The following is a 27,422-nucleotide window of genomic DNA, read 5'->3' as shown; positions in this document are numbered from 1 at the left end:
ATGCGTTGGGGCCCGTATCACTTAACACATGGGCGGTATGAGCAACAACCTGTGGCCAGTGTAACTTGGCCAGTGTAACTGACAGCGTTCACAAGGAGGAGCGGCAGGACATGTGGTTGGGTAGGGAACAGCATTCCAGGCAGTGTGGCAACTGCGTGGCACGTGGACAGGTCTAATATTTATTTTATTTTATTTCCATACACAATGCAGATCACTGGTGAGGTCCAAGTAGGAAGGGCAACAGCAGTGAACAATACAATAATAAACAACGACATACAGCATAAGCAGACATGATTTGGTAATGCAATAATAGTAGCGAAAATATGTAATACATACAGTAACTTCAAACATGGCAAAAAAAAACACCGGTTATAATGTTTAAGACTGCAATGTTTAGGGTAGTGAGTTCCAGTCGTTGATGGTGCAAGCAAAAAAATAAAAATTGGTTCTTCAAAAATAAGGTGCTAATAAAGCTTTGTCATAGTGTCGTGTATTTCTTGCTGGCATCAGGGAAAGATAAAGCGAAGCGTCAAGCCTAAATTTATTGTTCAGAAGGAAAGAAAATCTAAACGAGCATTTTGCCCTCTTAGCTGTAGTGGTTCAACACCATGGCCAAGCATTAGTTTGGATGGGGAGTCAGTGCGGACAAACTTTGAATACATAAACCTAACTGCTTTTCTCTGTATCCTTTCGAGCTTCTTGATGTTAGACTTAGTGTAAGGATCCCAAATTATGCACGCATATTCAAGCTTAGGTCGAATTAGTGTCTTATAGCTTAGGAGCTTAACATTAACAGGAGTGTTGCAAAGCTTATGCCCAAGTTTTCGGAATGCAAGTGAACAGATATTATCGATATGAGAGTTCCAGAAAAGGTTATTAATAAGTGTTACACCTAAGTACTTTGCTGACGCCATTTGTTGCACTAGTGATGATTCAAGTTTGTATGGAAATAGTAAAACTTGTTGCTGGGCTAGTTGGTTCATGATCTTACGGGCGCCTTCTTTATGACTGGCTGCATAGCGTGTTGTCCTGTCTCCTCTCTTGTGTATGGAAATAGCAGTAAATTTGTATCGTGAGTTATAAGAAGCAAAACACTTTTTCCTATATTAAGGCGGGGGTCCCACGGTGGCCATCTTGGAATTAGTTCAAATTCTGCCACCAGGCTACGCCACTGATTCAGGACTGAGAAAGTGCCTATCGGCCTTGCCCCCAGTTGGCCGAGGGACCCAACCATTGCTTTGTAGAGAAGCTTTCTTTTGTTGGAGGGTGGGTTTTCAAAGCCCCATTCTTCTCCCCGCCGTGCGCAGGGGGAAGCGTTCACCTGTTCTTAGCTTGACTACTGCGGATAGCAGGACTGCGGGGTGCTAGCTTGCCTTACCACGGCTGAACTTGAGCGGCGACGCGGACCGCCGCCGCTCGATTCGGCCCTGACCGAATGTGCGTAACGTAAATGAAAAGTACCACCTCGTTTTGTTGTTCACTGTTCTGGATAGAGTGGAAGCTTGAGCGAGTTGATGATACATCGTCGATATATGTTCAGGATAGCTCAAGTGTATACCAAAAATGGAAAGGTGCGACATGATGGAAGATATTTATGTGGCCCTTGTATACTATACTTTGACTCACAAGAGATTTGCACCACTGCTAAAGGCAGGGGCTCCCTGGCCCATTCAAATGTGCACTGTAATAGGTAATTGTACTCCGACGCACCCCTCGAATCGGCAAAAGCGACAGTGGGAACACAATTGCCTATTATAGGTGGTGTGGATAGTGGTTATTCAAACAAAAGGAAGGAAAAGAGTGCTGCCGGCCCCTTCCACTGCTACCTAAAATCTGAAGCGCCCAAGCTGCAGCCGGCGGGAAAGCAAAATGATGGGGAGAGGAAAGCGAGGGGAAATGCAGAGGGGAGCTATCAAGAAATTACAGGGGGAGCTTTGTACATTAGTTACAAAGTACAAAAAAAAAGGGAAACGCGTTTGCCTCGCTAGCGCGCAAGTGTCCAAGTGCTCTTGGTCCATGGCGCAGTACTAAAAACATTTGGTGAGACGAAGTATACATCTTTGGTGGTTTTGTCATGAACTCTGGCTGAAATCGACACCTGCATTGTCTTTCCTTTGATACCCATCTTTTGAGCTGTTATCACTTTTGAAGTTATGGCATTTATAGTAGGAGATTTTGCGAGCTCTCTGGTGCAGAACTACTTTTATAAAACGTTATTGCACATAATAAAATTGCAATAAAGTCGGTTTCAATCAACAGTAATCATTTTCTTTTTTCTTTTTTTTTTTACTTCGGGCTTTTCTAACCATAGAAACTGACATTGGTAACCTAATGAGCTGAGAAAAGGGCGATGGCCAATTTCATTTTACCTTAGAGAGTCGGCATTGCGAAATAGGTGTGAAATACCTACTAAAAGGGTAAGCACCACGCAGCTGCCGCAATGCATTCAGGCTAAATTTTGGGGGAAATGAATTGGAGAGGGGAGGGTAGCAGACAGTTATGAGGCAACGTCGCCAGTAGAAGCGGGTTAGTTTCACAAGCGCGTTAGACTGCTCCTTCTCGACCCTTCCCCTTTGAATCTCCTCTGTACTCTTCATTGGTTAGATGTACGTCTTTGCTGCATTGCGAATCCAGTGTACTTTCTATATATTTATTTACTTTATTTATTCACTACCAGCATCACCTGCTTTCATAACAAGCATAGAACGGCAATCACTCGCGCTAACCACGGTAAAATGCATAACTGGCTGCCACTGAGGCATTCTTTGGAGTCAAAGGATTCGTTTCTGTCGTATGTGCAACAAAAGAATAATGCAAGACGCCCTTCGGTTACTTACTGCCCCTAGAATTTGTCCGGACATGTACTTCCTTGCGCTGCCCTGATGTGGCCATTTGGCGTGCTGAACAGCTTTCTTTTTTTTTTTTTTTTAGAGCCCACCTCTTTGGCGCCCGTTCCTGCGTTTTGCGTCGCCGTCTGCGTTGTCCCTCGTAACCAGCTCCGCAGCCAGGGCAGCGCACGCTCCTGCCACCATTCGCCGCTGCGTGCCCCCCCCCCCCCCCCTCCCCCTACCTTTTTCCTTTGTGGTGGCGACGATGTTTTCCGGTGTAAGTGGATCGCGGTGCATACATCCTAAGCCGAAACGCAGAGCCATGTTGACTTGACTCGCTAGCGGCGTCAGCGGCATCAGTCAGTCGCTTCGCAACGCTCCTACAGGTCCATACGCTGCCTTATGCGAACTCCTGATCCACAAAGCTTCCTTCATGACAGTCAAGAACTGTTAGTGGAGTGTTTCTTGAAGAAATACGTGTGAAAAATAAAATAAAAAAGATGTCTGTAACTGTACATACATGTCTTGCTCGAAATCTTTGCCTCAATCTATCGAAAAGCTGGAACAGCCAATGAGATATGCTCAAATTTCGCATTAGGAAGTAACGTAATCGTCGGTAATTTTTCTGTTGTAATAAAAGTAGAAAAAAAAAACGCGCGCGCTAATATATGTGGGTGTGCGTACTTTCCTTTTCATAACGCGCTGACCGCTTTCTTTTTTCCCTGGTAGGGGTGGGGGGGGGGGGGGGGGGTGGAGGCATTTCCATTGAAACACAGTGTTGACGGTAAGCTAACCGCCCCTCCCCCTCCCCCATTTTTGTTTTTATTTAGAATAGCAGCTTGGGCGTGTTGCTTATGCATCTTGAGGTGACAGTGCGGAACGTGGACGGGAGCACAAGGTCAGAAGACGACACAACGAATAGATTGATGTTTTAGATTGAGCTCCTTGTGCTATATACAGCAACATGAGCAGGTGGGCTGAAGGCGAATGCACCAGCGCTGGTAGTAAGCGTACATTGGTAATGGTACTCCAGCTACAATAACTACCGCGAGCTCGAGTTTCAAGTCAGTCTGCGCTCTTGTTGCGACATTTTTAGCTATAAGGTGCGTTGAGAAAGCGGACTGCCATACTAGCAGCACTCGAGAGCGTGAGTGCAACATATTTCTGAAATATATTCAAAATATATGTAATGCCTCCCTGAGGGGTAATGTAAATAAAATAAATAAATAAACATATTCTGAGCAATAAGACGACCAGAAAAGTGCGACATCACGAGCAGTTATCTAAATATGCGCCGCTTTGCAACTAGCACATGTGTTTCTTGAACATGATTTCATAATTTGAAATTTGCCAGCCCCGGAATTCTTTTGACATGTCTGGGGATCGTACAATAAGATACCCTTGTTGATTCATCTGTGGTTCCAATGAAGAAAGGAGGGGGGGGGGGGGGGGGGATCGCCCCATTTAGACAAATACTGGCGAACCTACACCGTTTGCAAACATTGTCCCCACGAATGTGTGAAGGGTTTGTTTCATCATTGATGGAAAAAAGAAAAACAGCCTGAGGAAACAGTACGGAAAATCGAAGAACTGACAAACATGGCTGTCAATCCTCACATTCCTTCTGTAGGTAAACCCTCGTAACTGCCATAAATAAAGCGGGTACTCCAAAGCACTTTCCATGCGCCGCGACGTCAACGCCGCCGTCACGGCAGGCGTCGCAAAAGGGGAATGCACCTGCATGTTCGTGGTGCTGGCTCGCTCACCCTCTCGCACGGACTGAGAAAATTTGAAAACCGTGAAGAAAACTATTCTGTGAAGAAAAGAAGCAGGGGGAGCTAAGCGGACTTCAGGACGAGAAGAACGGAGTAGGGGACAGCCGCGCGGTCCCAACCCCTCGATAGTTTTCGACGCGTGTAGCACGCGCCAGACATCTGGCAGGGACAGATCACAGCATCAGAGCTCGCGATGCACGCAGGCGCTGCGCGCATGCGCAGACCGGCTTTGGCTGACGCGTGCGACGACGTTAGGGCGGCAGTGCATGACACATGTGTGTTTGGAGTCGGGGCTTATGTATTCCAGTAGTTCCCTTCACCCCACGCCACTTCTACCCCCAACATGACGCAATTTTGGATGTACTTTGGGGAAGTGGTATGCCTTTATACTTTCTTCAATCGCCACACTGAGAGAAAAAACTTGACGAATGCTAAGCAGCACAGGCATCGGAATGTATTCATTTTCATGTTAGACAAAACATTTTCCCAGTGCATGCCCAGATTATTTTGGTCAATTTTGGTCAATCTAGTCTGAATTTACTAGCTTTTGTAGGCTTACAAAAAGTGGCTATGAGCTTTAGGCACACTGTCTCTCTGCAATGCTGTTTCTTGGGCTAGTTGGTGGAGTTTGCTCATTTTGACAAAGCGCAAAAAAGAGGCAGGGATGGTCGAGAGACATGGGACAAAGCGGTTTGCCTGTCCCTCGTGCCTGTATATTTTTAGCCCTTGCCCAAAATGACCAGCCCCTGTCTTTCTCTCTTCCTCTTAAATGAGATCAATCATGGTGGCAATTCGTTGACATCACCCACATGTTTTGTTGTCTCGGTATGCCATGCAGCGTTTCAGAGTTGAACAATCGCAGAGCTGGTTTACTGCCACTTGCTGCACCTAACCCTTATCCTCCTGTTTTTTTTTTTTGTCCACGCAAGAACTCCTAAGAATGACTTTCCAATCAGTCGGCTGAAGTATGCTCGTGAACGTTCAAGATGCAAGTTGATAGACCCTTGAAGCAATTTCTCTAAACCAAGAAAATGGCAGATGCTGCGAATATTTATGCACTTTTTTCTGCGGCGATGCTGTTTCAAGTCATTTTGTTTTTTGAACATTATGTTTCCGTTCCCTCCCATTTATTTCCGATTTTATCATTGCAAAGGAGTGGAAATTTGCCTTCCTATCACTAAAAAAAAAAAAAAGTAGTCTGCAAGGCGTGGTCGCCATTTTTTATCTGTGCACAGCAAAAATGGGTGATGTTCGCTACACGTGGGAACGAAGCTATAGCGATAACTCGACGCGGTCAACTGTGGGTTTCACCGCAAGGTCTCGACATACAGCTGTCTACATCGAATTGACGTGGTATTGTTATCAAAAATCATTTCGAAACGGATTGAACAGGTTCAGCCCAGTTCGTGAATGTGCCTTCGTGCAAGACTCAGGCTCCTATCTCCTGAGGGAAGCAACAACTGCTGCCTTGGTAGATATTGCCGCGTGTCTTCTGCGTGTTTGCTTGGAATTGCTTTTGCACTGCTAGCTGTGCTACTATGCTTATATTTCTGAATCTTTTTGAGTAAGACCACGTGGCTCCTTGATGCTAAGCAGTAAGGATTACAACTAGCGTTAGTCTTTGGTTTTATTTTCTTTTACTGCTTTGCATGTTTGTTATCGGAAATGCTTTCAGTAAAAAAAGAAAAATGCCGCTGGTGACCTCGACGCCAAAACTGCTCGCCGAATCAGACTGTCATGTGATTTCCGCTCCACACATCGTCGCATATTTCATTTCGGTGGTGTCAATCGACATTCAGCCATTCGGAGGCAAAAATTCTGAGCCTCTTCTACTTACTTTACTAAAACTAACTGACGTGTTCGAAGGTGTGAAGAAAACGATGTCCTATGTCAAAACCAAACGTGACGTTTATTTACTTTTTTTTTTTCGGTACAAAACCGAAATGAGGTGCAAGAAACACCCAAAAAGCTTGGAATTTCACCGCGATGACTAATCGGGGATGACCATGTGCACTCGTTAAGGGAGGCTGTCATTGTGCTAATAAATACGTTCGATTTTTTTCATTTCGGCAGTCTAAAAACAGTGGCGATGTGCGTGTGCCGCGGTGGATAACAGTACTCTCTTCTGCACGACCGCCCGATACAGACACGCGCTTCATTCCGTCAACCCACCACATGCACTAAATGTCCGCAAAAGTGTTTACGGTGCATTGCATAATAATAATAATAATAATAATAATAATAATAATAATAATAATAATAATAATAATAATAATAATAATAATAATAATATTAAAACAGACCCCTGGCCTTGAAACATGAATCCAAGGCTTCGAGGCTTACTATTTTGAGCATAGCGTAGACGCACAGAGAAGTAGAGAGTGCCGGCTGCGCACGCGCATTAGCCCTACTTGGCCCCACTAATGCCACTGCGTGTACGCCGAAGGAATCCGGTAATTCGGTTTACATGTAGGCAAGCACTTTTCTCTTGTCACAGTGAAATGCGCCCAGCTGCCCTCTCGGTGTCTTATGTTACGCTGTCTGCAGTTGAAACTTCTCTCTTTCCACGCAGCGTAGTGCGGTCAACTGTCCCACCTTTGCGAAGATGTCCATACACGCTTCGTAAGTGACCAAATACAATTAGACAGACGTACAACGGCTGTTACGTTTTATTATCGTTTCATTACGATGATTATCGGTGATGACGTCTGGTTTTTGATTATCTATGAGCACATATTTGTAATGTTTATAAGCATGAAAAGCACTGAACCAAAACAGTGTACATTCTCATTTCAGCTAACGCTCGACATTCGGTTCAGCAGCGTCGAATTCCTTCGTTTCTTTCTTTCTTTTTTCTTTTTTTTTTCATCTGTACTCCGTATGCGACGTCGTCCTTTTGCAGTTGTATTTGTTGTAGCGGCTGCGAAGCTACATTCAAAACGGTGCTTTCCGAGAGGACAGCTGCACCTAAGCACACGTGTGCCACTGAAAGCTGTGAAAGATGTGAAAGCTGTGAAAGATGTGAAAGATGTGAAGGAAACAACCACTCGATACCGCCAGCCGAAACTATTTCTTTTGGTCTACTGTCCTATTCCTTTTTCGACCAATATTTGAGAGTCGCATGACGCACATAGCATCTAAACGGTGGATCATACGCGTGGTGCGCCAGCTGGTGTATCGTGATGTCGCGTGCGAGCATTTTGCCAGCACACCATGCAGCATAACGTGGCGATATCCGTAGCACTCGCTGTCAAACACATAATGTCTAGATTTTGTGAGAAATACCACTGGACCAACTGCACGCACGGATGAAGAACCTCGTCCAAGCAACCTGCAATCTGTCAAGGCATGTCTTAATTTTGATAAATTTGCACTTTTGTCGCCGGCCGAAAAGCAAGCCCGATACATGTAAATTTACCGGAAGATTCTGCGCATTCTGTTTGGTTTTTGCTAGCCGTGTCACTTGCTATCCGAGCCTGAAGCGCCTGGCGAAATACGAATGCGTGAGGGAAAAAGTACAGGGCCAGAAGCATATTCAGAAAAGCACAAAATAGCGCAAAGCCCCTCAGCGATTGGGCGTGAAGGTTAGCGGCTTAGCACTGCAGGCGAGCGTCCACTGTTCGCACACAATGCAGGGGTGCAAAGGGTGATGCAGTGACCATGTGCAGGTTCTTCGTGCGAGCGAATAGCCCCCGCATAAACCACAGTGTATGCGCGCAAAACATGTGCACGCACGTAGTGTGCGCGTCATGTCTTGTCACCTAAAAAAATCTTTCACTCCGCGGTCCTTCCCTAATGAACTGTTTGTGTTTCCACTTTGAGTAGATGCGTCTCCTTGTGCTAAGAACCAGCGATGCCTCGCACCACGTTCTCAATCGAGTGGTACCTCCAGGTATCCATTCATTCCTTTCACTCCACTGACACTCTCTGCTTTCCTCTATATCATGAATTGTAGCCTCTGCATCAGGTGAGAGAGTTGTCGAAATTCTTCCTCTATGGGATGTTTGAAACCGGATCTGCTGCAGAAAGAAGTTGTTTCGACAGGCAATGAATTTTTGAAAAGTGTGACACTCACCTCACAAACATCAATGCAAATAGCAACAAGCAAAACACTTCACAGCACAAAAGTAGTATAGGTGGGTTGCTGAAACCTAGAAGTCAGCAGAGCAAAACCCCTTCACCATGGCAGCCAAACCTGTTTTGAGGGCAGAAGTTGGGTGCAGCGCAGAATACTTCTATGTCCAGCCTGATGTCATGCGCAAACGTGTTGAGCAGAATTCCTTCACTATTGAGAGCCTGGAGGAGGTAGGGGCAGGGGAGGTGTTATGAATGGCACTCACAAACGGAGGGGTTCTTAAACCCATAATTGCGACAAGAAGAGGGGTGCAGGAAATGTATGTGGCCATTATTACCACAATAGACGTCTCCTGCACTGCACCTGATTTCTGCCCCCAAAACAGGTTTGGCCGCCATGGTGAAGGGGTTTTTGCACTGCAGAGAAGCTAACTTCTAGGTTTCTTGACTAGCTTCAATACTTTGAAGGAGTGTAGTCACGTGCGCCTCTCCTGGCAATTGAATGAACTCACACTTTTGCTGCTTTTACCTAGATGGCGCTAGCAGTAAAAAACCTTTAATGACCGAATACAGGTGCAAATACTAATTATCACCATGGTTTGTGCTTCTTATTTTACAGTAATACAATATTAAAAAAAAGCCAACTCAAACAAGGCTCACGTTGTTGAGTATGACGGCCTTCTCGATTGAATGTCGTGTACGAAAAATTGATTATATTTGAAGGCTCAGTATAATCGTGCTAATTGTATAAAGCGCAATTTGCGATCATTCTTCACAAATAACTACTATTCTAGTTTCGCCATGCATGATTCCTAGGCTGTAGAATGAGCGGTTTTTCTGGTCAAGCTATGCGATGTGAGGCAGTATTACGGAAATCTTCAAATTGGAAAGGTAATTAAAAACGAACTAGCGAATAAATTTCGATGAAACTTCGTACACTCAACTATTATAATGTGCGCCCGAAGTGGTAAAAATTTTACTGCTGTGCACGTTGATAAAGCGCAGATATTCGTGCCCAAAATAGCCAAACTTTACCATGTTGAAAAGGCTGTCGATCAAATTCTGATTAAATTAAAACTAATTACGCACCATGTTTCCTAATATATATACCCATTCTATGTGTAGGCCAAAGGAAACTGTTCTAAGTGCAGCAGTTTCTTCAGCAAGTTAATCCGAAGTAGGGTATATCAACGACGCTAGCGAATTTGTCATCTGCAATACCACCTCTCATGCAGTTGATAACATTGGCACACTAAAGCAGCGCACATCATTTGACAGAGCGTATATTGAGCTTTCGAATGATGCCTACATTGTGATGTTCGAAAAAGAACAACGCGCAGAATGCTCACGCAAACATTGCCTAAAATGGCACATTCGCGCTGCCGGAGTGGGACCCCCGCCTTAAGAGCCATGTCTCATCCCTTGCACCAGTGCACAATACAGTCGGCAACCATTATTTTTTCGGACTTGGCGGGAAATAATCGAACAGTCTGAAAAATCCAGGAACTTGAAAAAAACAAACACATTTGTACGAAAAATCAGCTTTAAAAATCGTGAACTTCACTGCTCCCCATGTTTTGTTTATATGTATGTCGATAACGGGGAGTTATAACACAGTGCGATCTGCTACTGTGATTGGCTTCCGCGAACCGCCTATGCGCACGCGCTTGCATGATTCGATATGGCGGGCGTGGCCACCAGTGTGCTTGTGAACTTGAAGTGGAGAAAGACAAGGCAACGCGCATCGTGCGGCTTAGCGAACCCGACCACCAGCGGCTGCCTTTCGATGGAGGTGGTACGGAGAAACGTCCATGTGCTCTGCGATGTCAGTGCACGTTAAAGATCCACATAATTTTTAAAATGTGTTCCTGGTGACCGCCTGCAATCGATTTGGCCGACATCTCGCCAAGCATTCGTAGCTGCCCCTTTTTGTTGATGTCAAGTTGGATGCTTTTCTCATTGGGTTCTCCTAAGTGACGCGGGTGGGTGCAGTCAGGTGACATCAATACCAGTTTTCTTTATTTTTGTCTGTGGCGTGTACGGAGTTGACAAGTAGTTGAGCCACTATGGAGAGTCCTTTGCAGAAGCCATGGTGGAAGTTTGTCAAAATATTGTTATCTAAGGATTCATTTACGCTAGCATCGATAATATGTTCCATTAATTTGCAACAAGATGATGTTACAGATATAGGTCGGTAGTTTTTACATGACGGCGGTCGCCTTTTTGATAACACAGGCACAACATGGGATATCTTCCAGTCATCAGGTGCTCTTCCTGTCACCAAAGAAAAACAAAAAATGATTACGAGATATTCTGCCAGTGATTCCACGTACCTACTAAAAAATTAATTTGGCAGATTGTCGAGTCCTGGGGAAGGTTTAGTTTTTAAGTTTAATACTAACATGAAAACCACACCGTTATTACAAGATAAAGTTGACCTGTGAAGGATATGCTGATGCTGGGTTTGACTCATCATGGGGCTCTAATCCTGGAAGCACGCTGTGGAAATAACTGTCAAAATATGTGCTTGTGTTGTCAGAGTAACAGTGGAGATGACTTGAGCATCCGAGTGGTTGTATAGGCCACATGGTAGAGAATTCATTTGTGCTTGTCTGATGAGGGCAGATTCACGGCGAGTCAGATGTGAAGAAAAGGTGGGGAGGTGGTGGCAGGTGTATCAAAGTAGTTCTTTGAGCCTTTCTCTTCAATGATTTCAATGTATAGCCCACTCATCCTCGAGGCAGTCATCATCCAGATACGGGGAAGGGTTGCCCAGAGACATGCCACGAGCGAGAGCGTGTACCGTTCATTCTCTTCTATTCCCGGCTGAACGGGGACCTATTCCAGGATGGGAAGGTTTGGGTGCTGGTGAAAGTAGGTGCATAGCTGGGCGCGGATATGTGCTGGAAGCATGTTGGTGGCGAAATTATGGAGGGCATTCTGGCTGTCTGCGAACAAATGATGACGTTAGTTTGGTAAGGGTAGCAAAGGACTATTTTAGCGACTGCTTGTGCTTCGGCTGATGTTGGATTACGAATGCCAGTGTCATGATGAACTTCCTGATGTGGCAGGGGCCTACAGACTAAATATAGAGTCAGCGAAGGCTGCATCTATATAAAAGGTGTCGAGGTGAGATGTACCGTGTCGAAGCGTTGCTAGTATAGCCCGGCCTTGATTGGAAGCAGTCAAGCAGTGGTACTGCATTTCATGATACTGTGCATTCAATCTTATTGACTTGAGCTTTTTTTTTTTTAGACAGAGCTATGGGTAAGTATACACGACTTGTGAGAGTATAGTTGCTTCAACAGACTTGTGGAACGCATGTTTACTAAGTCAATGACTGGTATAGGTAACGCATTTAAGCATGTGATGGAAATTATTGAACACTAGGAGGATTATTGATGCCCACCTGTTTTGCCATCCTGTTGCCAAATAATGCCACGGATGCAAACATGTAACTAGCATGGAATAGGGAAGTTGTTAATTTTCGATGTGGTTCAGAACAACAGTGTAGGCAGATTTCGCTGGTGAGCATTCGAGTGTCCCGCTCTTCTGACTAAATCTACTATGGCTCAACAGCAAATTTAGCTACAAGCTTTTTATTGACTACGGAGGATGTGCCGGATAGGATCAAATCTTGGTGTCTGCCCTGTTTGACGGGGTTAAGTGGCGAATGCTGATTATTTGGGCCTACGAGACTTTCTGTCTGTCAGACAGGAACTTTTTAGATAGCGCAATAGGCAGACTCCTTGATGGATTCCCAAATGTTTTTTTTAAAATTGAGCTACAAGAGACATTAATAGTATGTAGTTGGACAGAGCTGAAGACTGTATGTCCTTGTATAATTGTGCAGCAAAATCTTGGCAGCACATTTGCTTGCGGGAGCCAACTAGTATAAGGGTTAAATGGTGACCGTGTCCTAGGTGTCACTCCAGACAAGAGTGCGCCATTCTCTCCATAACCTTCCCTGCACAGGAAGTGAGCAAAATAGGGCGGTAGGAACAAAGTGGAATCCAGGCACCTCTACCTTAGTGTGTGGCAAAATTCTGGGACAATGTACACCTATGTTCCTAGGCTTCAACAATGAAGCACAGCTACTAAGAGCACAGGCTTTACAACCTCGCCTCAAAAGCATCATGCACTTAGTGAAGCTTTCAAAATAACTTGCACCGATTTGTTCCACTACATCACCAGTGTCTGCAGCCAACTTTCAAGGGCAATTGTGTAGAAGCCAGTACACCATTATGGACTGTAGATTGCCAAGAGGCTCAACTGTAACTTTTTCTCGGTAATGCTGCACCTTAATGCTCACTAGATGTGGTCAATATCACCAGAGTAGCAGTCAAAAAAAATATCAGCATAGACTGTGCTTACTGGAGCAGAAATCCCGCATTTGCCGCCACCATCAAACTGTGATGTCATGAGACCACATGACATCGCCAGACATTGTGGTGGGCTCAGCCACAGTTAGCAGTTGAACTTGGTTGCGTGCAAACATGTCTAAGACAACTCCACATACCAAGTTGGCATGGAGCCAAAATCAACGCTGTGTGTGTCTATATTAGGTAAAAATAGCCGCAAGGGAAGAGGGTGACGACGAATGTGTGTCGCAGCGCATGTTACGAACAGCAACAACTGAAGAAAAAAAGCAGGCTGGGTGTGACTTCGACATTGAAGCTATCACTGTGCCAACACGTAATATAATGTAATGTAAGGTTTGGATTGTTCCCAAGAAAACAGGCGCATGTTTTCCTGGTACGAGTAAAATTGCGAAGCAATGATGAGACGTGCTCACCTTTACCAGCCTGATTGTAGGCTTGAGGATCTTGAAGTCCTTTATGAAGTTCTTCTCAGCTGTTGGGAAATGAATGCGCCATAGGTTCACATCATCTTCAGGATTCTTAGGAACCATGAACCACGTCATATCCTCCTGCGACAAGGTATGACCATCAGCATTAAGACACTGTAGACTGGCACTTCCACAGAGGCCACGCTTCCTTGTTCACTAGCCTTCCACTCACACTTGTGACTGATTTTCAGAGGACATTTTTGCCTAGACACTACTAATCTGCTCTAATGAGCAGGTCGTTAAGTGAACAACACGGGCAAAGCATCGGGCGATAATTCCCCTCTTAATGAGGGATGTGCGGCCAAAATCACAATTTTCACCAAAAAAAAAAAAAACGAGTTTTAAAATTTTCGCTGTTTTGGATTGTGCGTGCATTAAAAAACACCTCACCAAGTTTGGTTGTCATTTGCGCAGCGAAAAAATTAAAATTAACTTATTTTTTGTTTATATGGGGTGCACTCACCACCGAAAGCACCTGTGAACGCTGATTTCGAGACGCAGCGGGCAAGAAACTGAATGCGGAATGTATCACCTAGTGAGAATTTAGGCCGCACATTTTAACAGCATATTCTGAATTTTTTTAACTCATTTATTGCAGTTCGCACTTTTGCAAGAGCCCAACCATTAGGAAAACTACCATTTCCAAACTCGTTCGCCAGAGGCTGCTTTCAATGTGGTTTCTGCACTAAAATATTGTTGGGAACAAGATAAGGTACTTTTCGGACTTTTAATATCCCATTAGAAAAAAAAAGTATCAAATAAGTGACATATAATCACAAGAGCAAAAAAATTAAGTTCGTTTTTAAAGCAATCAGATTATTACAAAAATGTCATAAAATACACGCAATCGGCCTTATCCTCTCAAATAAACTACCTAGAAGTTATCCAAGCACAAATGATTAGTGCATCTTCATGATCTTTTTTGATTAGTGCTAAGTTGATGAAACTTAAAATACCGTATAAACCGGAATATAGCTCGAGATTTCTTCTAAAAAAAAAAAAGCAAGCTAAAGTCACCCCTCCTCTCATATAGCGGTCTTTAGCAGAATTAGAGGCACAGTCTAGCAACAAGTGACATGCCTGCTCATGAACGGCCCGAACGGACAGCCAAGACCGCATTGACATCGTGCAGTTGCTGGCATTTTGTTTTTCCATCCCAAGCGCACTGATCTTTGCGTGCGCTCTTTCATTCCACCTAAGAAAGTGCAAAATGCCTCTTTAGCAATGAATAACGACATGTGGAGGCAATTTACAGTGCCTTTCCTGAAAAAATTACAGCTGATTTGCATACTTAATCAAATGCGGAGTATATGCGCAGCACTGCTTGCCCCTTTTATACTTTTCTATGCATTTTACAGTTTATTATGCTTTCAGTTTGTTTTGATAAGAAATGTTTTCATGCAAATGATTCTACACTGTACATTGTTTATTTCAATTATATTGAATTGCTCTGCAGGAAACTAAAGACGCAGTATCTGTCATACTTTTTCCGTGGATACCTGAGCAATGGTGTAAGGGAAAGGAGGAAGATGGGAGTGAAAGCGTGAAAGCGGTAAGAAAGAAAGAGGTGCTGAAGTGGACGGCTTCGAAGTAATTTCGACTACCTGGCAATCTTTAATGTGTACTGACATTGCACAGCACACGGACGCCTCTCCGTTTCGCCTCCATCGAAACAGAGCTACCGGCGGTCGGTTTTGAGCCTGGGTACACCGGTACAGCAGTCCGCCGTCCTAACCACTGCGCCGCCGCAGCAGGGCCATTGTTTATTTTCATTTTTTACATTTTATTGCAGATCAATAATAATTAGTTTACAGGAAAGGAAAGGCGCTGTATTTGTAACAATTTTTCACTGGACAGCTGGACATCGAAGTATCGGATGGACGGTGGAAATGAAATAGGTGCCGTAGTGGAGGGCTTCGAAGTATTTAGACCACATGTGGATCTTTAACGACAGATGAACTAATACAGTTTTGTGATCTGGACTGCGGCGTCCGCGACTAACATGCCCACGCTCTCTCACTATGCGCATATATGGCCGCTCAGCCTCGTCAGCTAAAACGTGAGAAGCGCGTAAAATTGTAAATTGGTTCATAAGAAAGGAAACGCGCGATATATTCACACTTCATTGTCGTTGCGACTGAAGGAAGAAGGAAAAGAAAATGCTCCGACTGCTACTGGCTCTATAGCTGAGCCACCTTCACTGCCTCGTGCGGACAGAAGAGAAAATAGAGAAGAAAAAGAAAAGGGAGGAGAAAGACGCGCTTCGCAACAGCCGTCATCCACCACCGGAACAGTAGCGAGTGCATGTCACACTTCGTAGACACCTTAATCAAGCCGTAAAGAAGGAGACACAGATGGGAGTGAAAGCGGAAAGAGAAAGAGGTGCTGTAGTGGAAGGCCACAGAGTAATTTTGACCACCTGGGGACCTTTAACGTGCACTCACATTGCAGAGCACATGAACGCCTCTCCATACCACCTCCATCAAAAAGGCAGCCGCCGGTGGTCGGGTTCACTAAGCCGTGCGATGCGCGCCGCCTTGTCTTTCTCCACTTCAAGTTCACGTAGAGAAAGAGCGGCTTCAAACAGACATCAAGGAAATCTGTGATTGCGGCTAATAGTGCTACGCACTAAAAGTGATGTTCGCCGAAGCAAACAGCAACATGGCCGCTCTCAGCGACAATTCAGCTTGCGGTGCCGCAGACCAGATCAGCTGTTCGCATGCAGCCTTTCAAGAAATGCTGCGTAAGCAACAACTAGATGACACACTCTGGGAGGTGACAAGCAGCAAAATGTCATCTTCCGACGAGGCTGCTGGATCGTTCGGAAGTTTGGAGTGAGATTGTAGCTCTGGTGATGCACGGACACAGCTGATATAAATATATGCACTTCTTCACTTTGTTTCTTGTTTTATTTTTTTATTTTTTTTCACTTCAAGAAAAGGGTTCGACCTATATTCCCACTCAACCAATAATATAGTTTATATACTGTACATTCTAATAAGAGGAAAACAGACCTTCCCTTTGTCGAAATTGGCGCAACAATCCAAAAGTTATCTCTTTAGCCCTGCATCCTCCTTAACATTTTCCTGACCATACATAAACTCTGCTGGTTGTGGTTAGTTGTTCACCTGGAGGCTACTTGCTGGCTGCTAGTAAAGGGAAGCATTTAAAGAAGAAAGAAGTATCGTCGTAAGCAAGAGAAAGTGCTGCAGTGGTCTGTCTGCAATTTGTGATGGGCATCATTTTTGAAAAAAGGACTGGCAGAAGCAACTCATGAGATGGTTACAGCTAGTTACAGACGGTTTCCTGTGAACAGAAATCAGCATCGGTATGTGCCATCTCCAAATCATTCATGCTGGCATATAGGTGCCTTTTTCTTGCTTTTTTTGTTCTGTTTTCAGCCTTTTAGCCAATACTCGCAGGGTTGCAATATGAGCACTTTTATACAGTTTTCTTTTCGTGCAATTTTAACCAATAAGAAGGGGCTGCAAATTAAAAATTAAGTCACCATTTTGTACGGAATACAAGATTCCCTGCAAACTCAAAGGAGGCATCGGTCTTGACAGAATAACACTGGCCATTTCTTGAAGCAGAAGAAAGGTTAACAGAAACACCCTACTTTGTTTTTCTGAAACTATAACAGCAAGAGCATGGTTAACATCTCAACTAAGTCATAGGCCTCTCCCATATTCCTCCAATTGACCCGGTCCTTTGCTACATGCATCCAATTGACCCCTGCAAACTTCTTAACCTCACCCACCCACCTAATTTTCTGCCAACCCCTGCTACATTTTCCTTCCCTTGGAAAGCAATTGGTTATTCTTAGAGACAATCGGTTATACCCTCTTTGCACTACATGTCCTGCCCACGCCCATTTCTTCTTCTTGATTTCCATGAGAATGTCAGTAACTCAACTAAGACTAATGTCAAACTAAGCCATCATCGTCACTGATCTCATACCTTGCTTTCAGTCACTAATGGCCTCTTTTCTTGAAGGTTTCTCTAAGCCGTTCTGAAATGGAAACTGGATAAGACGTAAAATACGCACCTCAGGCAGCTGCTTGACCCATTCCTGAAGAGTGACATCTGCAGGCAGCCGGTTGTAACTATGCTCAAGGACAGGCACTAGGTCGATGTCGATGCGTCCCCCGTCACAGAGGTGTACATATAGTGTCTTTGCCGGACCGCTCTGGCTTGGCCGCAGCTGGTACATAAGCCACCATCATCATCAGTAGCAGCTTAAATGTGAACACCATATCCCTGCAAACTTCTCAATCTCCCATCTGATTACCACCCCCAGCTGCACTATCTTCTTTTGGAATCCATTCTGTTATCCTGGGGAAACGTCCAATTATCTTCAACTCTGTGGACTAGGAAGTAGAAAAAAGGACTTCTTTTTCTTGCCTGCTGTTCAATCATAAAACTACTAAGCCCTGACTGCTTTTTATCTCTCACATTTTACACTACGAAACCAGCAGCTTTGGTCACAGTTGGTAAAGAAGGTTCTGTAATGCTTAGAAATGCTTGGTAATGCTTAGAAACAGCTTTGTGCTACGTTCCCATAATGCAAATAAACCAACTCGCCCAATTTAGCATTGTTGTGCAATGCACAAACAATGAAGCACAAGCAGCAACTCTTACTAATTATTAATTCCACTTTGTTGTGTGTACTTCGTCGTTTTCCTTAACATTACCTCGCAAATTTTGAACCAATACACCCTTTGTCAGATTAGATTTAAAGTCACACACCAGAAGCAGTCCAAGAAAGACCTACAGCACAGAAAAGAGATAACAGTCCCACATCTCTCTTTGCAGGTAGCTGTGCTAAGCTGTTACAGTGGTTCATGTGGCATAATTGTTATTGCATTAAGTGGGTGCTGAAAGATGACAACGGTATTTCTCTGTTCTACATAAAAGATCACCACAAGACAGTCAAGCTGGCAGCACAATGGAGAAGAATAGATTGCTAGTCCTCCCCCATCCTTATTCACCTCCCCGCACCTTTACCCTCCGAAAAAACTATGCATTATAGTGAAGCGTGCATCGTATTACAGTGAAATAATTAATCTGAGTAAAAGCATCTAACCAGTCAACTACTTTGACAGAATAGATGCACAAGATGTCCCACTGTCCTGCAATAATTTAAAAATTTTCATCCACAATTTTAGTGTTAATAGAGTAAGTGAAACCTTGTTACAAGAGACATTCAAGGGACCCGAAAAAGATGTCTCTTGTAACCAAAAATTCTTACAAACTCGTATTTGTGGCAGTTTAGATTTCCTTATCTAAATTCTGTTCTATATCAGTGTCCTGTTTTGTTGGAATATGTCGGGAACCAAGAAGGAGTGCCTCCTCTTGACTGGAAAGTCAATATGTCCCCATTGTTTCAGCCACTGTCATTACATTCCTGTGTGACTGAAACAACAGGGACATTTTGATTTCCAAGTCAAGAGGAGGCACTCCTTCTTGGTTCCCAACATATTGCAACAAAACAGGACACTGATATGGAACAGAATTTAGATAACGAAATCTAAACTACCATACATACGAGTTTGTACAAGTCAGCTGCGTTACATGAGCCCATCTAGGTTAATTGTCTTTTCTAAAAAGTGAAGAAGTTACTTTAGGAACCTGCAATTGCCCTTAGTAACAGAGTGTCTCTTGTAACCATCTCTCTTGTATGCATGTTAACATGACAAACATAGAAAAATCAACCAAATTATATTCATGTGTCTCTTATAACCGAATGTCTATTGTAACCATGTCTCTTGTAACAAGATTGTACTGTACCTGACGGCCTTATATGTCAATATGGCAAACATGCAGCTTCTAGCCTGAAAATTCTGCTTTATAAATCTTGTCTGACCAGTCAGACATACATTATATGACAGTATACAATGGTTAAGGCATCACCAAGCTTTCCTTATTCCTGTTACCACCTTTCCCTCGTGAGAGACCCCTTTTGAAGTTGGTTCAAAGCAGCAGCACCACCGAGACAGAGCGCGAATTGTGCAGCTTGCCTGTGAAACCTCCCTGGGAGGCTTGTACGCAATTAGAGCCTTGTCCACCATTGCCTGGAACCATCTCCTCAACAACTGAGGCTGAAACTTCGACTGTTCGCTGAAGAGGCTAAAGAGCAGCTTGACCACTGGAGCCTCCAGGGTGTTGAGAAGACGCTCCTTGGCGCTCGCGGTCAGAGTATAGCTCACATGGCCAGGCCTTTCAGCAACTAGCTGGAAGAAGAAACAAAAAGGAAAGGGTCAAAGCACCAGGCTGGATAATGTTACAGCGTAATGCACAGCACATAAGACTAGAAGAAGCGCAATGGCTATTTTACCCCTTCTTAAAACTCGCCACATAGGGCCAAACTGCACAAAATGGTAACTGCGAGACCTTCATCATACCGATCAGGTACCTAGCATTTTACCACATGCAGCTCTACCTAGCTGCCAAAATAAAGACTATCCTCCCCCTCATCTAAGTTCAGTTAAAACACACTTGAGAGGTTTCAAATTGCAGGTGAGACATGTTATTCAACAGCTTGACAGGTTATGAGAAACCTCACATCAAGGCATGCAGTGAATCGCAGCAAATGAGTCTACAATGCCAGTAAGTGAAGCTTGAAAGCAACAGAAATGCCAGTAAGTGAAGCTTGAAAGCAACAGATAGCCAAAGGCTGCTACCTGAAACTCATGCTCTTGAACGGGCATTTTCAGGACAAGGTTGATGTCAAACTCATCGGCTTCGCGTATCCGAAGGTTTTCATAGCTGCTTCCAGTGAAAAATGGCCTATAAAACAAATAAATTAGAACACAGATATAGACCCACGCTGTGTTTACAAACACGGGGCACCAGCAATCCCTGGAGGTAGACATGGGGGGTGTAGTATGTGCTGTCATCTGCTACTGCACACAGTTCACTTGTTACATCATTTGAGAAGAACCCCACACAGAGCAGTCTAGGATGAACGGCATTTGTGAGCACGTGTACCACACGCAGCAACATGTCGGATTGCATGAGAAGATTATACAATTCACAGAAACAGCCAGCTAATATAGCACTTATACCTCATCTCACAAGATAACCAATCAGAATTACATATGCAGCATTGATTTGTTCCTCCACGGCCATAATGCTGCAGCTGGGGGTTCCGCCACCTGCCCAAACTGTTTCACACCAGCTGCAAAGGTAGATGTTTGCCATCTGATGTGGACATGTGCAGGGGAGACACATTCTACAAGAAGTCTGACTGATGGCAACAAGGGAAGAGGACTTCTCCAAGTGGCTGAGAGAGAACGAAGAACCTCTCCGGTTCCTGAAAGAAATCTCTTTACATGAAGTCATATACTGTACTTACCCGATTCTAACGCGCACCTTTTTTCACAAAAAATAAACCGTAATGTAGCATGTGCGTTAGATTCAGATACAAACCAAAATGGTGCGAATTTCGTCCTTCCCATCATCATTGACATTTCAAGATGGCGCCGAAGCTGTTTGTTTCTGTCAGCGCCAGCAGTGACGCTCGCTGACGCTGGGAGCCTGGATTTGTTTTGTGCAGTAGTATCGCATCTACGTGCTTCCTGACTGAGATGGCAGGGGCCGCACCAAAGGTCCACCGCTTCCACTACGAGGCCGCCTTTAAGAAAAAGGTCATCTTGTGCGCGGAGACCACCGGCAACAGAGCCGCCACCAGTGCTTATGGCGTGCCGGAAACGTGCGTTCGAGACTGGAGAAAGCAGAAAGACAGCATCTTCCTCAGTAAATCGACCCGCAAAGGGTTCAACGGACCTCGGAAAGGCCGATTTCCTGTAATTGAGGATGACTTATTGGACTTCATTAAACTCCGAGAGGACCATATGCCGGTCACAACTGAGATGATAAAAGTAAAAGCGCTGGAGCTGGCTAAACATCACGGTGTGTCCAGGAGCGAGTTTAAGGCCAGTAGAAAATGGATATCAAAGTTTATGAAAAGAAAGGGCTTTTCTCTTCAGCGACGGACTGGCATATGTCAGAAATTGCCAGAAGCCTTTGAGGAGAAGCTTTGTGCTTTTCAGAGCTATGTTATTTCATTACGCCAAAGACACGGCTACCAGCTGAGACAAATCGCCAATGCTGACCAAACGCCGCTGTACTTCGACATGCTTGTCAGCGCGACCATTGAAGTGAAAGGGGCCAAGCAAGTGCATGTTGTGTCGATAGGCAATGAGAAGACGCGAGTACTAACTGCGATGCTCTGCTGCACTGCCAATGGCCACAACTTTCCGCCGTTCCTCATTTTTAAACGAAAGACGCTCCCAAAGGCAGGAAATTTTCCATCAGGAGTCATTGTCCGAGCAAACAAGAAAGGCTGGATAGACACCTACATGGTCGTGAACTGGATCGATTGTGTGTGGCTACAGCAGTGTGGCAAAAAAGGCCTGGGGTCAACCTTGGGTCTTGCGCTATGCTCGTCCTAGACGTTTTCAAGTGCTATCTTGACCAGCACATTAAAGCCAAGCTCGCTGCGTGCAATACCGACCTCGATGTTATACCTGGAGGCATGACATCACAGCTTCAACCACTTGACGTGTGCTTGAACGAGCTAGTGAAGGATCGAGTTCGTGTTCTGTACAATGAGTGACTTAGGTCCCAGCTGAGGCGCTCACTGGATGGGCATTCGAGGCATGGCCACAATCCGATCGGCCATGGTGGAACGCTCTTTCAAAAAGTGTGGCATTGCAAATGCACTGGATGACACCAAGGACAATATGTTGTGGTCGGTCGAAAGCGACAAAGAGCTATCTGAGAGCGACGAAGAGTGAAAGTCCTGCAATAAATCTCCCTTTCCCCTCGCACAAATTTTTCCGTTTTTCGTGATCACAAATAATTTGTGTGCGTTAGAATTGGGATAAAAGCTTTTTTTTCTTGTTAACTATGAAAATTGGGTGCGCGCCAGAATCGGGTAAGTACGGTAATGTGCCTTATGCCAAGTTTGCAAAATAAAACGAATGAATGAGGCTTTTATTTGATTGAAGAAATGCCTCTCGGCCGCTGTTTGGGTGATTAGGGAGGGAGGGATGGGCGTGCAGCTTCTCGCTTCTTCAGTTAAAAAAAACAACAACTGGGGGCTTCATCATTAGGAAGGCAAGAAGACCAGCATGCAGCTGCTGTACGCAGGAGAATGGTAAACTGGAGAGGTGCCATGTTTGCAAATGACAGCACGCCACTTCACGGCAGGCCTCAACAAACTTGTGTTTGTGTGGGACGTACTCAGCTAATTAAGAGAGTGAATGAAGGCAGAACTAGCTTTACAAGTTCTACAATAATGGTCTGAAAAATAAAAATAAATAGAAATAAGGGATAACTTAAGCTCCGCCTTTAAGGGTATATGACGAAAGAGAACTAAACGCTTCCACCTGCGGCTACCCTTGCTGATCTTATATCACATACAAGCATTTTAGTATTCACTGAATTGCTAATCTCTTAATTTGTGCCCCTGTTATCTCCTGCATGCTCATTAGTATACAGTCGTAAGCGACCACATTATGTGCACTAATGCGCAACACAGATATAATGCCCCACTTTAGCCAAGCTATATAAATATGCCGGTGTCCCCAAGTTCAAACCCGATCACCACTGGCTGCATTTCGATGAAGGCGAAACGAACGTCCATGTGTTGAGCGATGCAGTGCATGTTAAAAATCCCTAGGTGGTAAAAATTACTCTGTAGCCTTTCACTACAGCACCCCCTTCTCTTTTTCCCCTTTCACTCCCACCTTCCTCCCTTCCCTTAGAGTGCGTGGTTCAAGTGTCCACAAGTGTGAAAGATTCTGTACCTTTGCCTTCCTGTGAACCAATTATTAGTATTATTATTATATAAACATGCCTGCATAGCCTAGGAGTAGTGTGTTTGACTTGGGATGCAAGTTTCCCAGTGTATTTGATTTCCCATTTTAAAACAGCTACCCCAGTAGGCAGCTCCTGCCATGTTATGTGGCCCTGTGATGTCACACAGCTTGCTGATCAATCATTGCCCTCCCATATAGCTTGTCAACTGCCACCTGCCAGAGGCTTGTTCGTGGCCTTTCACTGACAATGTCAACAATGCCAGACTTTCTAGAGAATGAGGCCCTTAATACTATCAATTTAATAGGTCAACATTTCTCAAGTGTATGAACAACCATCCGCTGTGGAAATGCAGCTCTGTTTGGGTGAGAGCGCCGTAGGCTTTGCAGTGCTGCAAACTACTTATAAGATGGAATACAGACATTGTGAGATCTATGTTCAGCATTACAACGCACAGTTATTGTGATGTTTTAAAAAGAAATTAAATTCAAATTGACACCGCATACTTATCATGTTCTTAAAAGTATGTCTTCATAGATGCACAGTGAAATAAGAAAATAATTTTAAAATGTTGTATTAACATCCATCACCATGAGCCACGCTCCAACCTGGTACTCTCACCCAGGTTAATCCGAACAGGTATGTTTTGAAATATGTACGCCAATTTTAATATGATGTTCAATCCCTCGAATATTTTGGTCTGGAATGTCTCTAGTTTTTGTTACTGGTGCAGCAACCTCACAGGAGAAGAGTGAGGGCAGAAAATTGTTTTTAACGTTTTTGTTTACATGCATTCCTATGGATGCTGCAGACTAATGAAAAGAAGGGATCTGTCAGTGTACTGATGAAACACTGATGCAAACATACAGTTTCAAAATATGCTGCAGTGACACAACCAACCTTAGCCTCACTGCCCCCCAAAACAATGCAGCAATTGGCCAAAAAAATGAGCTGATACAGAACATACAGTCGAACCGACTTATAATAACACTGAAGTTCCGAGCAAACATCCCTGTTAAAGCCAATAGTTGTTAGAACAGGGTCAAGCAAGCGAGACATTTCAAAAACGTTAATAATAGGCTGCTGCACTGACGGAGACTTCGGAAACTCCATCTCCCCTCCCTGCACCGCCATGCGTCCGTAGTCTACAGTTTTATCCAATACACTGTGCTAACTGATATCATTATAAGTGGGTTTGACTGATTATGATTTATGCTATAGCCAATGAGCGAGAAAACAACTGTTGATACATACGAGCACAAGATAGGTTTATGGTTTAAATTTATCTGGGTTAACGTCCCAAAGCGACTAAGACTATGAGTGAGGCCGCAGTGGAAGGCTCCAGGACTTTCGGCCACCTGGGGTTCCTTAACGTGCCCTGACCTCGCACAGCACACGGGTGCCTTGCCATTCTCTTCCATCAAAAAGCGGCCTCCGCGGCCAGGATTAGATCGGGATCCTGCATCCTTGGGCACAGCAGTTGAGCGCACTACCAAATGCACCACTGTGGCGGGGTATATGAGAACAAGAGAAATGACAGGCTCGTTTATATAAGGTTAGACAAGGCATAAGGCATCGGTCTTAAAATGCTGCTTTTAAAAAGGAAACCAACCAAGTAATCATGTTAGACAATTGGTTACTCAACAAAGCTGAAGAAAACATTGGTCTCCAGAGGAAGGCAAACCCACAATCTCCAAATTAGGGCCCTCAAAAGATAAGCCGTAGACTTAGAATAAGCTAGCCTCCTGCAGTCATTATCACACCATGATGCTTACATTTCGTGAAGTAACCGAAGCACATCATCCTCTCATTACCTTTCATACATGAGCTTGAAGAGGGGGTCAATCTCCTTCATCACTGTACAGAGTTCTCTCAGAACAGAGTCGAGGATGGCCTTGTTCTTCTTGGTGGTCTTATCATCCTTGGACAGCACTTTATGCACCTGCTGCAGGTAGTGCTCAGGCTTCACAGTCACGCTCATGTTTCAGCTCCTGCAAATGCAATTCTAAACTCAGAACAAAACCTGCAAAGCTGAATGAAACAGTTGTCAGACTTCAATATTAAAGAAAGAATAATACATCACATATGTATACAAGACCACTAGGGTTCACTAACCATCAACCATCAATGCAATCTTCACATTTAAGTTATTTAGTGCCTAAAATAGTTCTGTAGGCTGCGTACTAGCGGTAGTTTCACCTAGTAGGTATTTGCACTGAAACCGCAAGCAAAATGCAGGGCATCTCCTTACATTTACCAATTCCTTGGCTAGCTTTTCAGCATGAGTTTTGCCTTAAATTCCAGTGCAAATGTACACTTACAAAACTTCTCACTGAAAAACCTTTTTTTTTTTTTTTTTTTTTCTTTCTTTTTTTTTTTTTTTTTTTTTTTTTTTTCGCGATTGCCACCGAGCGCACATTCTCAACTTAATTCATATAAGGTGCGGAACTTATTGTTCATTTCCTCGTTCGATTCCTCGCACCACCTCGTTTTTTCTAAGTAGCCGGGGAAGGGGGGGGGGGGGGGGGGGGGGGGCTGCTGAACGGTTGATCACTAATGTGAATGCCAGTCTCTTGTAACACCTTCCATCGCCGTTTTCTTCTCTTCAGTTTACACGGTAATGAAGCACGCTTACGCTCGAAGAACGATGCGGCCGAGGATGTTTTGAAGACCGTGGTGCTGTAACTGGCGCCTCAACAACACATAAGAATTTTGCGCTCGCGTACGGCACTTTGATCGCTCCAAATCACCAAAGCGATCACTGCTCGCCTGCCTCATGCCATAGTCACTACAGCTCTCCAGACATTCATCAAACTTTAGCAATACAGCGCCGAGTTACCAACAATGTCGATCACAAGATATGAAATTCCCGCTTTCGCTAATTGCTTCGAGCCTATGAAGCCGCGCCGCCGAGCCCTTCCTTAAACACATATAGCTTTGCATTCCCACCGTCCTAAACACCCAATGACCACGATCAGATCAGCGGTTACAAGCGGATTTCACTAGAAGGCGAGGTTCAAGAATCTTGGCTTGTGGTTATGTGCAGAGAAAGTGCGTTTTTGATAACAAAGAATCATGCTCACCCTGATTTCCCAGAAAGCTGCTGCCGGCAGCGGCAAGATCGCAATGACGCAATCGGCGATCGGGACAATTTTCCCGGCAGTCGGCCTGAATCGACTCTTATTGGCTACAAAAGGACATTTTTTTTTTTTTTTTTTTAACATAGCATGGCAACTATACGTAATGAAAACAAAAAAGACTAATCTCTTTCTCGATGCTCTCAGCACACACACGACCGTCTTCTGACAAATAAAGCGCTTAGTGAATCTGTGCATGTCAGTATATGTCAAAAGTGAAACCACAGATAGAGGTGGTAGCTTTTCAGTTTCAGCCTCCACGGGTTTCAGTTTCCGTTTTGCATTTCTCATATCATCTTCGGACAATGCTATCTTTTGACAATTCCAATGTCGTGACAATGCCTGTCTATCGCGCGCCAGCAAAGTCTTCATGAAAGAGATTTCGAGTAATCAGGACGCATTGAAATGAGACGACGCTAAAGACAGTAGCAGACGACAGCAGACGACAGGGCATCGTTGCACACGGCCCGCACGTGAGATGGATGACAAGCGTCAGCCCGTGACGTCAGTAGAAATGCGATGGCGCTGGCGACAGCAGTGACTGTCGTGGTGTAGGCAAAAGCATAGGCTGTCTACATTGGATGCGCGGCGTTTCGTTTTCAAGCATTATTCCCGATATTCCTGCAATGTGTGGTGCGGTTGGTTGCGCCACAAGGCACAAAAACGAAAGTGGTACCGGTTTTCACTTGTTTCTCGCGGTCGGATGAAGATGAGAGCGAATGACAGAGGCATTGAGCGCGTAGACCCTTCGGCGACGGCCGATTGCCTTGGCAGTTAACGTGCGTTGCACTTCTGCTCTGAAACTAGACCAGTTCGTTGGCAAATCTTAATTGTCGTGATTGTTTTTCGGCCACACGACGACTAGCGCAATAACAAACGCCTGCAGCTCGTTCACGTTTTGGCGTATATACTACCAGGCCATAAAAAGTTTAGG

General features: G+C 44.5%; 1 protein-coding gene across 2 annotated transcripts in view; it reads right to left on the bottom strand.

Annotated features, from left to right (window-relative positions):
• Positions 1-26,535, bottom strand: part of LOC146179645 (cyclic GMP-AMP synthase-like receptor) — a 33,506-nt gene extending 6,971 nt beyond the window's left edge. The window contains exons 1-6 of one of the 2 annotated variants that reach the window (XM_084579297.1): positions 26,435-26,535; positions 25,166-25,342; positions 20,210-20,315; positions 19,547-19,759; positions 17,575-17,730; positions 13,473-13,607 (exon numbers count right to left, since the gene is read on the bottom strand). In XM_084579297.1, coding sequence (XP_084435423.1) covers positions 13,473-13,607; positions 17,575-17,730; positions 19,547-19,759; positions 20,210-20,315; positions 25,166-25,332 — 777 coding nt within the window. In that variant the 5' untranslated portion in view covers positions 25,333-25,342; positions 26,435-26,535. Of the gene's footprint in view, positions 1-13,472; positions 13,608-17,574; positions 17,731-19,546; positions 19,760-20,209; positions 20,316-25,165; positions 25,343-25,986; positions 26,347-26,434 lie in introns of those variants that run through there. The other variant, XM_084579298.1, reaches the window with a different exon arrangement.
• Between the last annotated feature and the right edge of the window lie 887 nt (positions 26,536-27,422).

This window comes from Amblyomma maculatum, chromosome 9, assembly GCF_055883805.1.
Source record: "Amblyomma maculatum isolate TAMU_Amacu chromosome 9, ASM5588380v1, whole genome shotgun sequence".
In the NCBI taxonomy this organism is placed as follows: domain Eukaryota; kingdom Metazoa; phylum Arthropoda; class Arachnida; order Ixodida; family Ixodidae; genus Amblyomma; species Amblyomma maculatum.
This window is presented reverse-complemented; position numbering and strand designations above follow the sequence as displayed.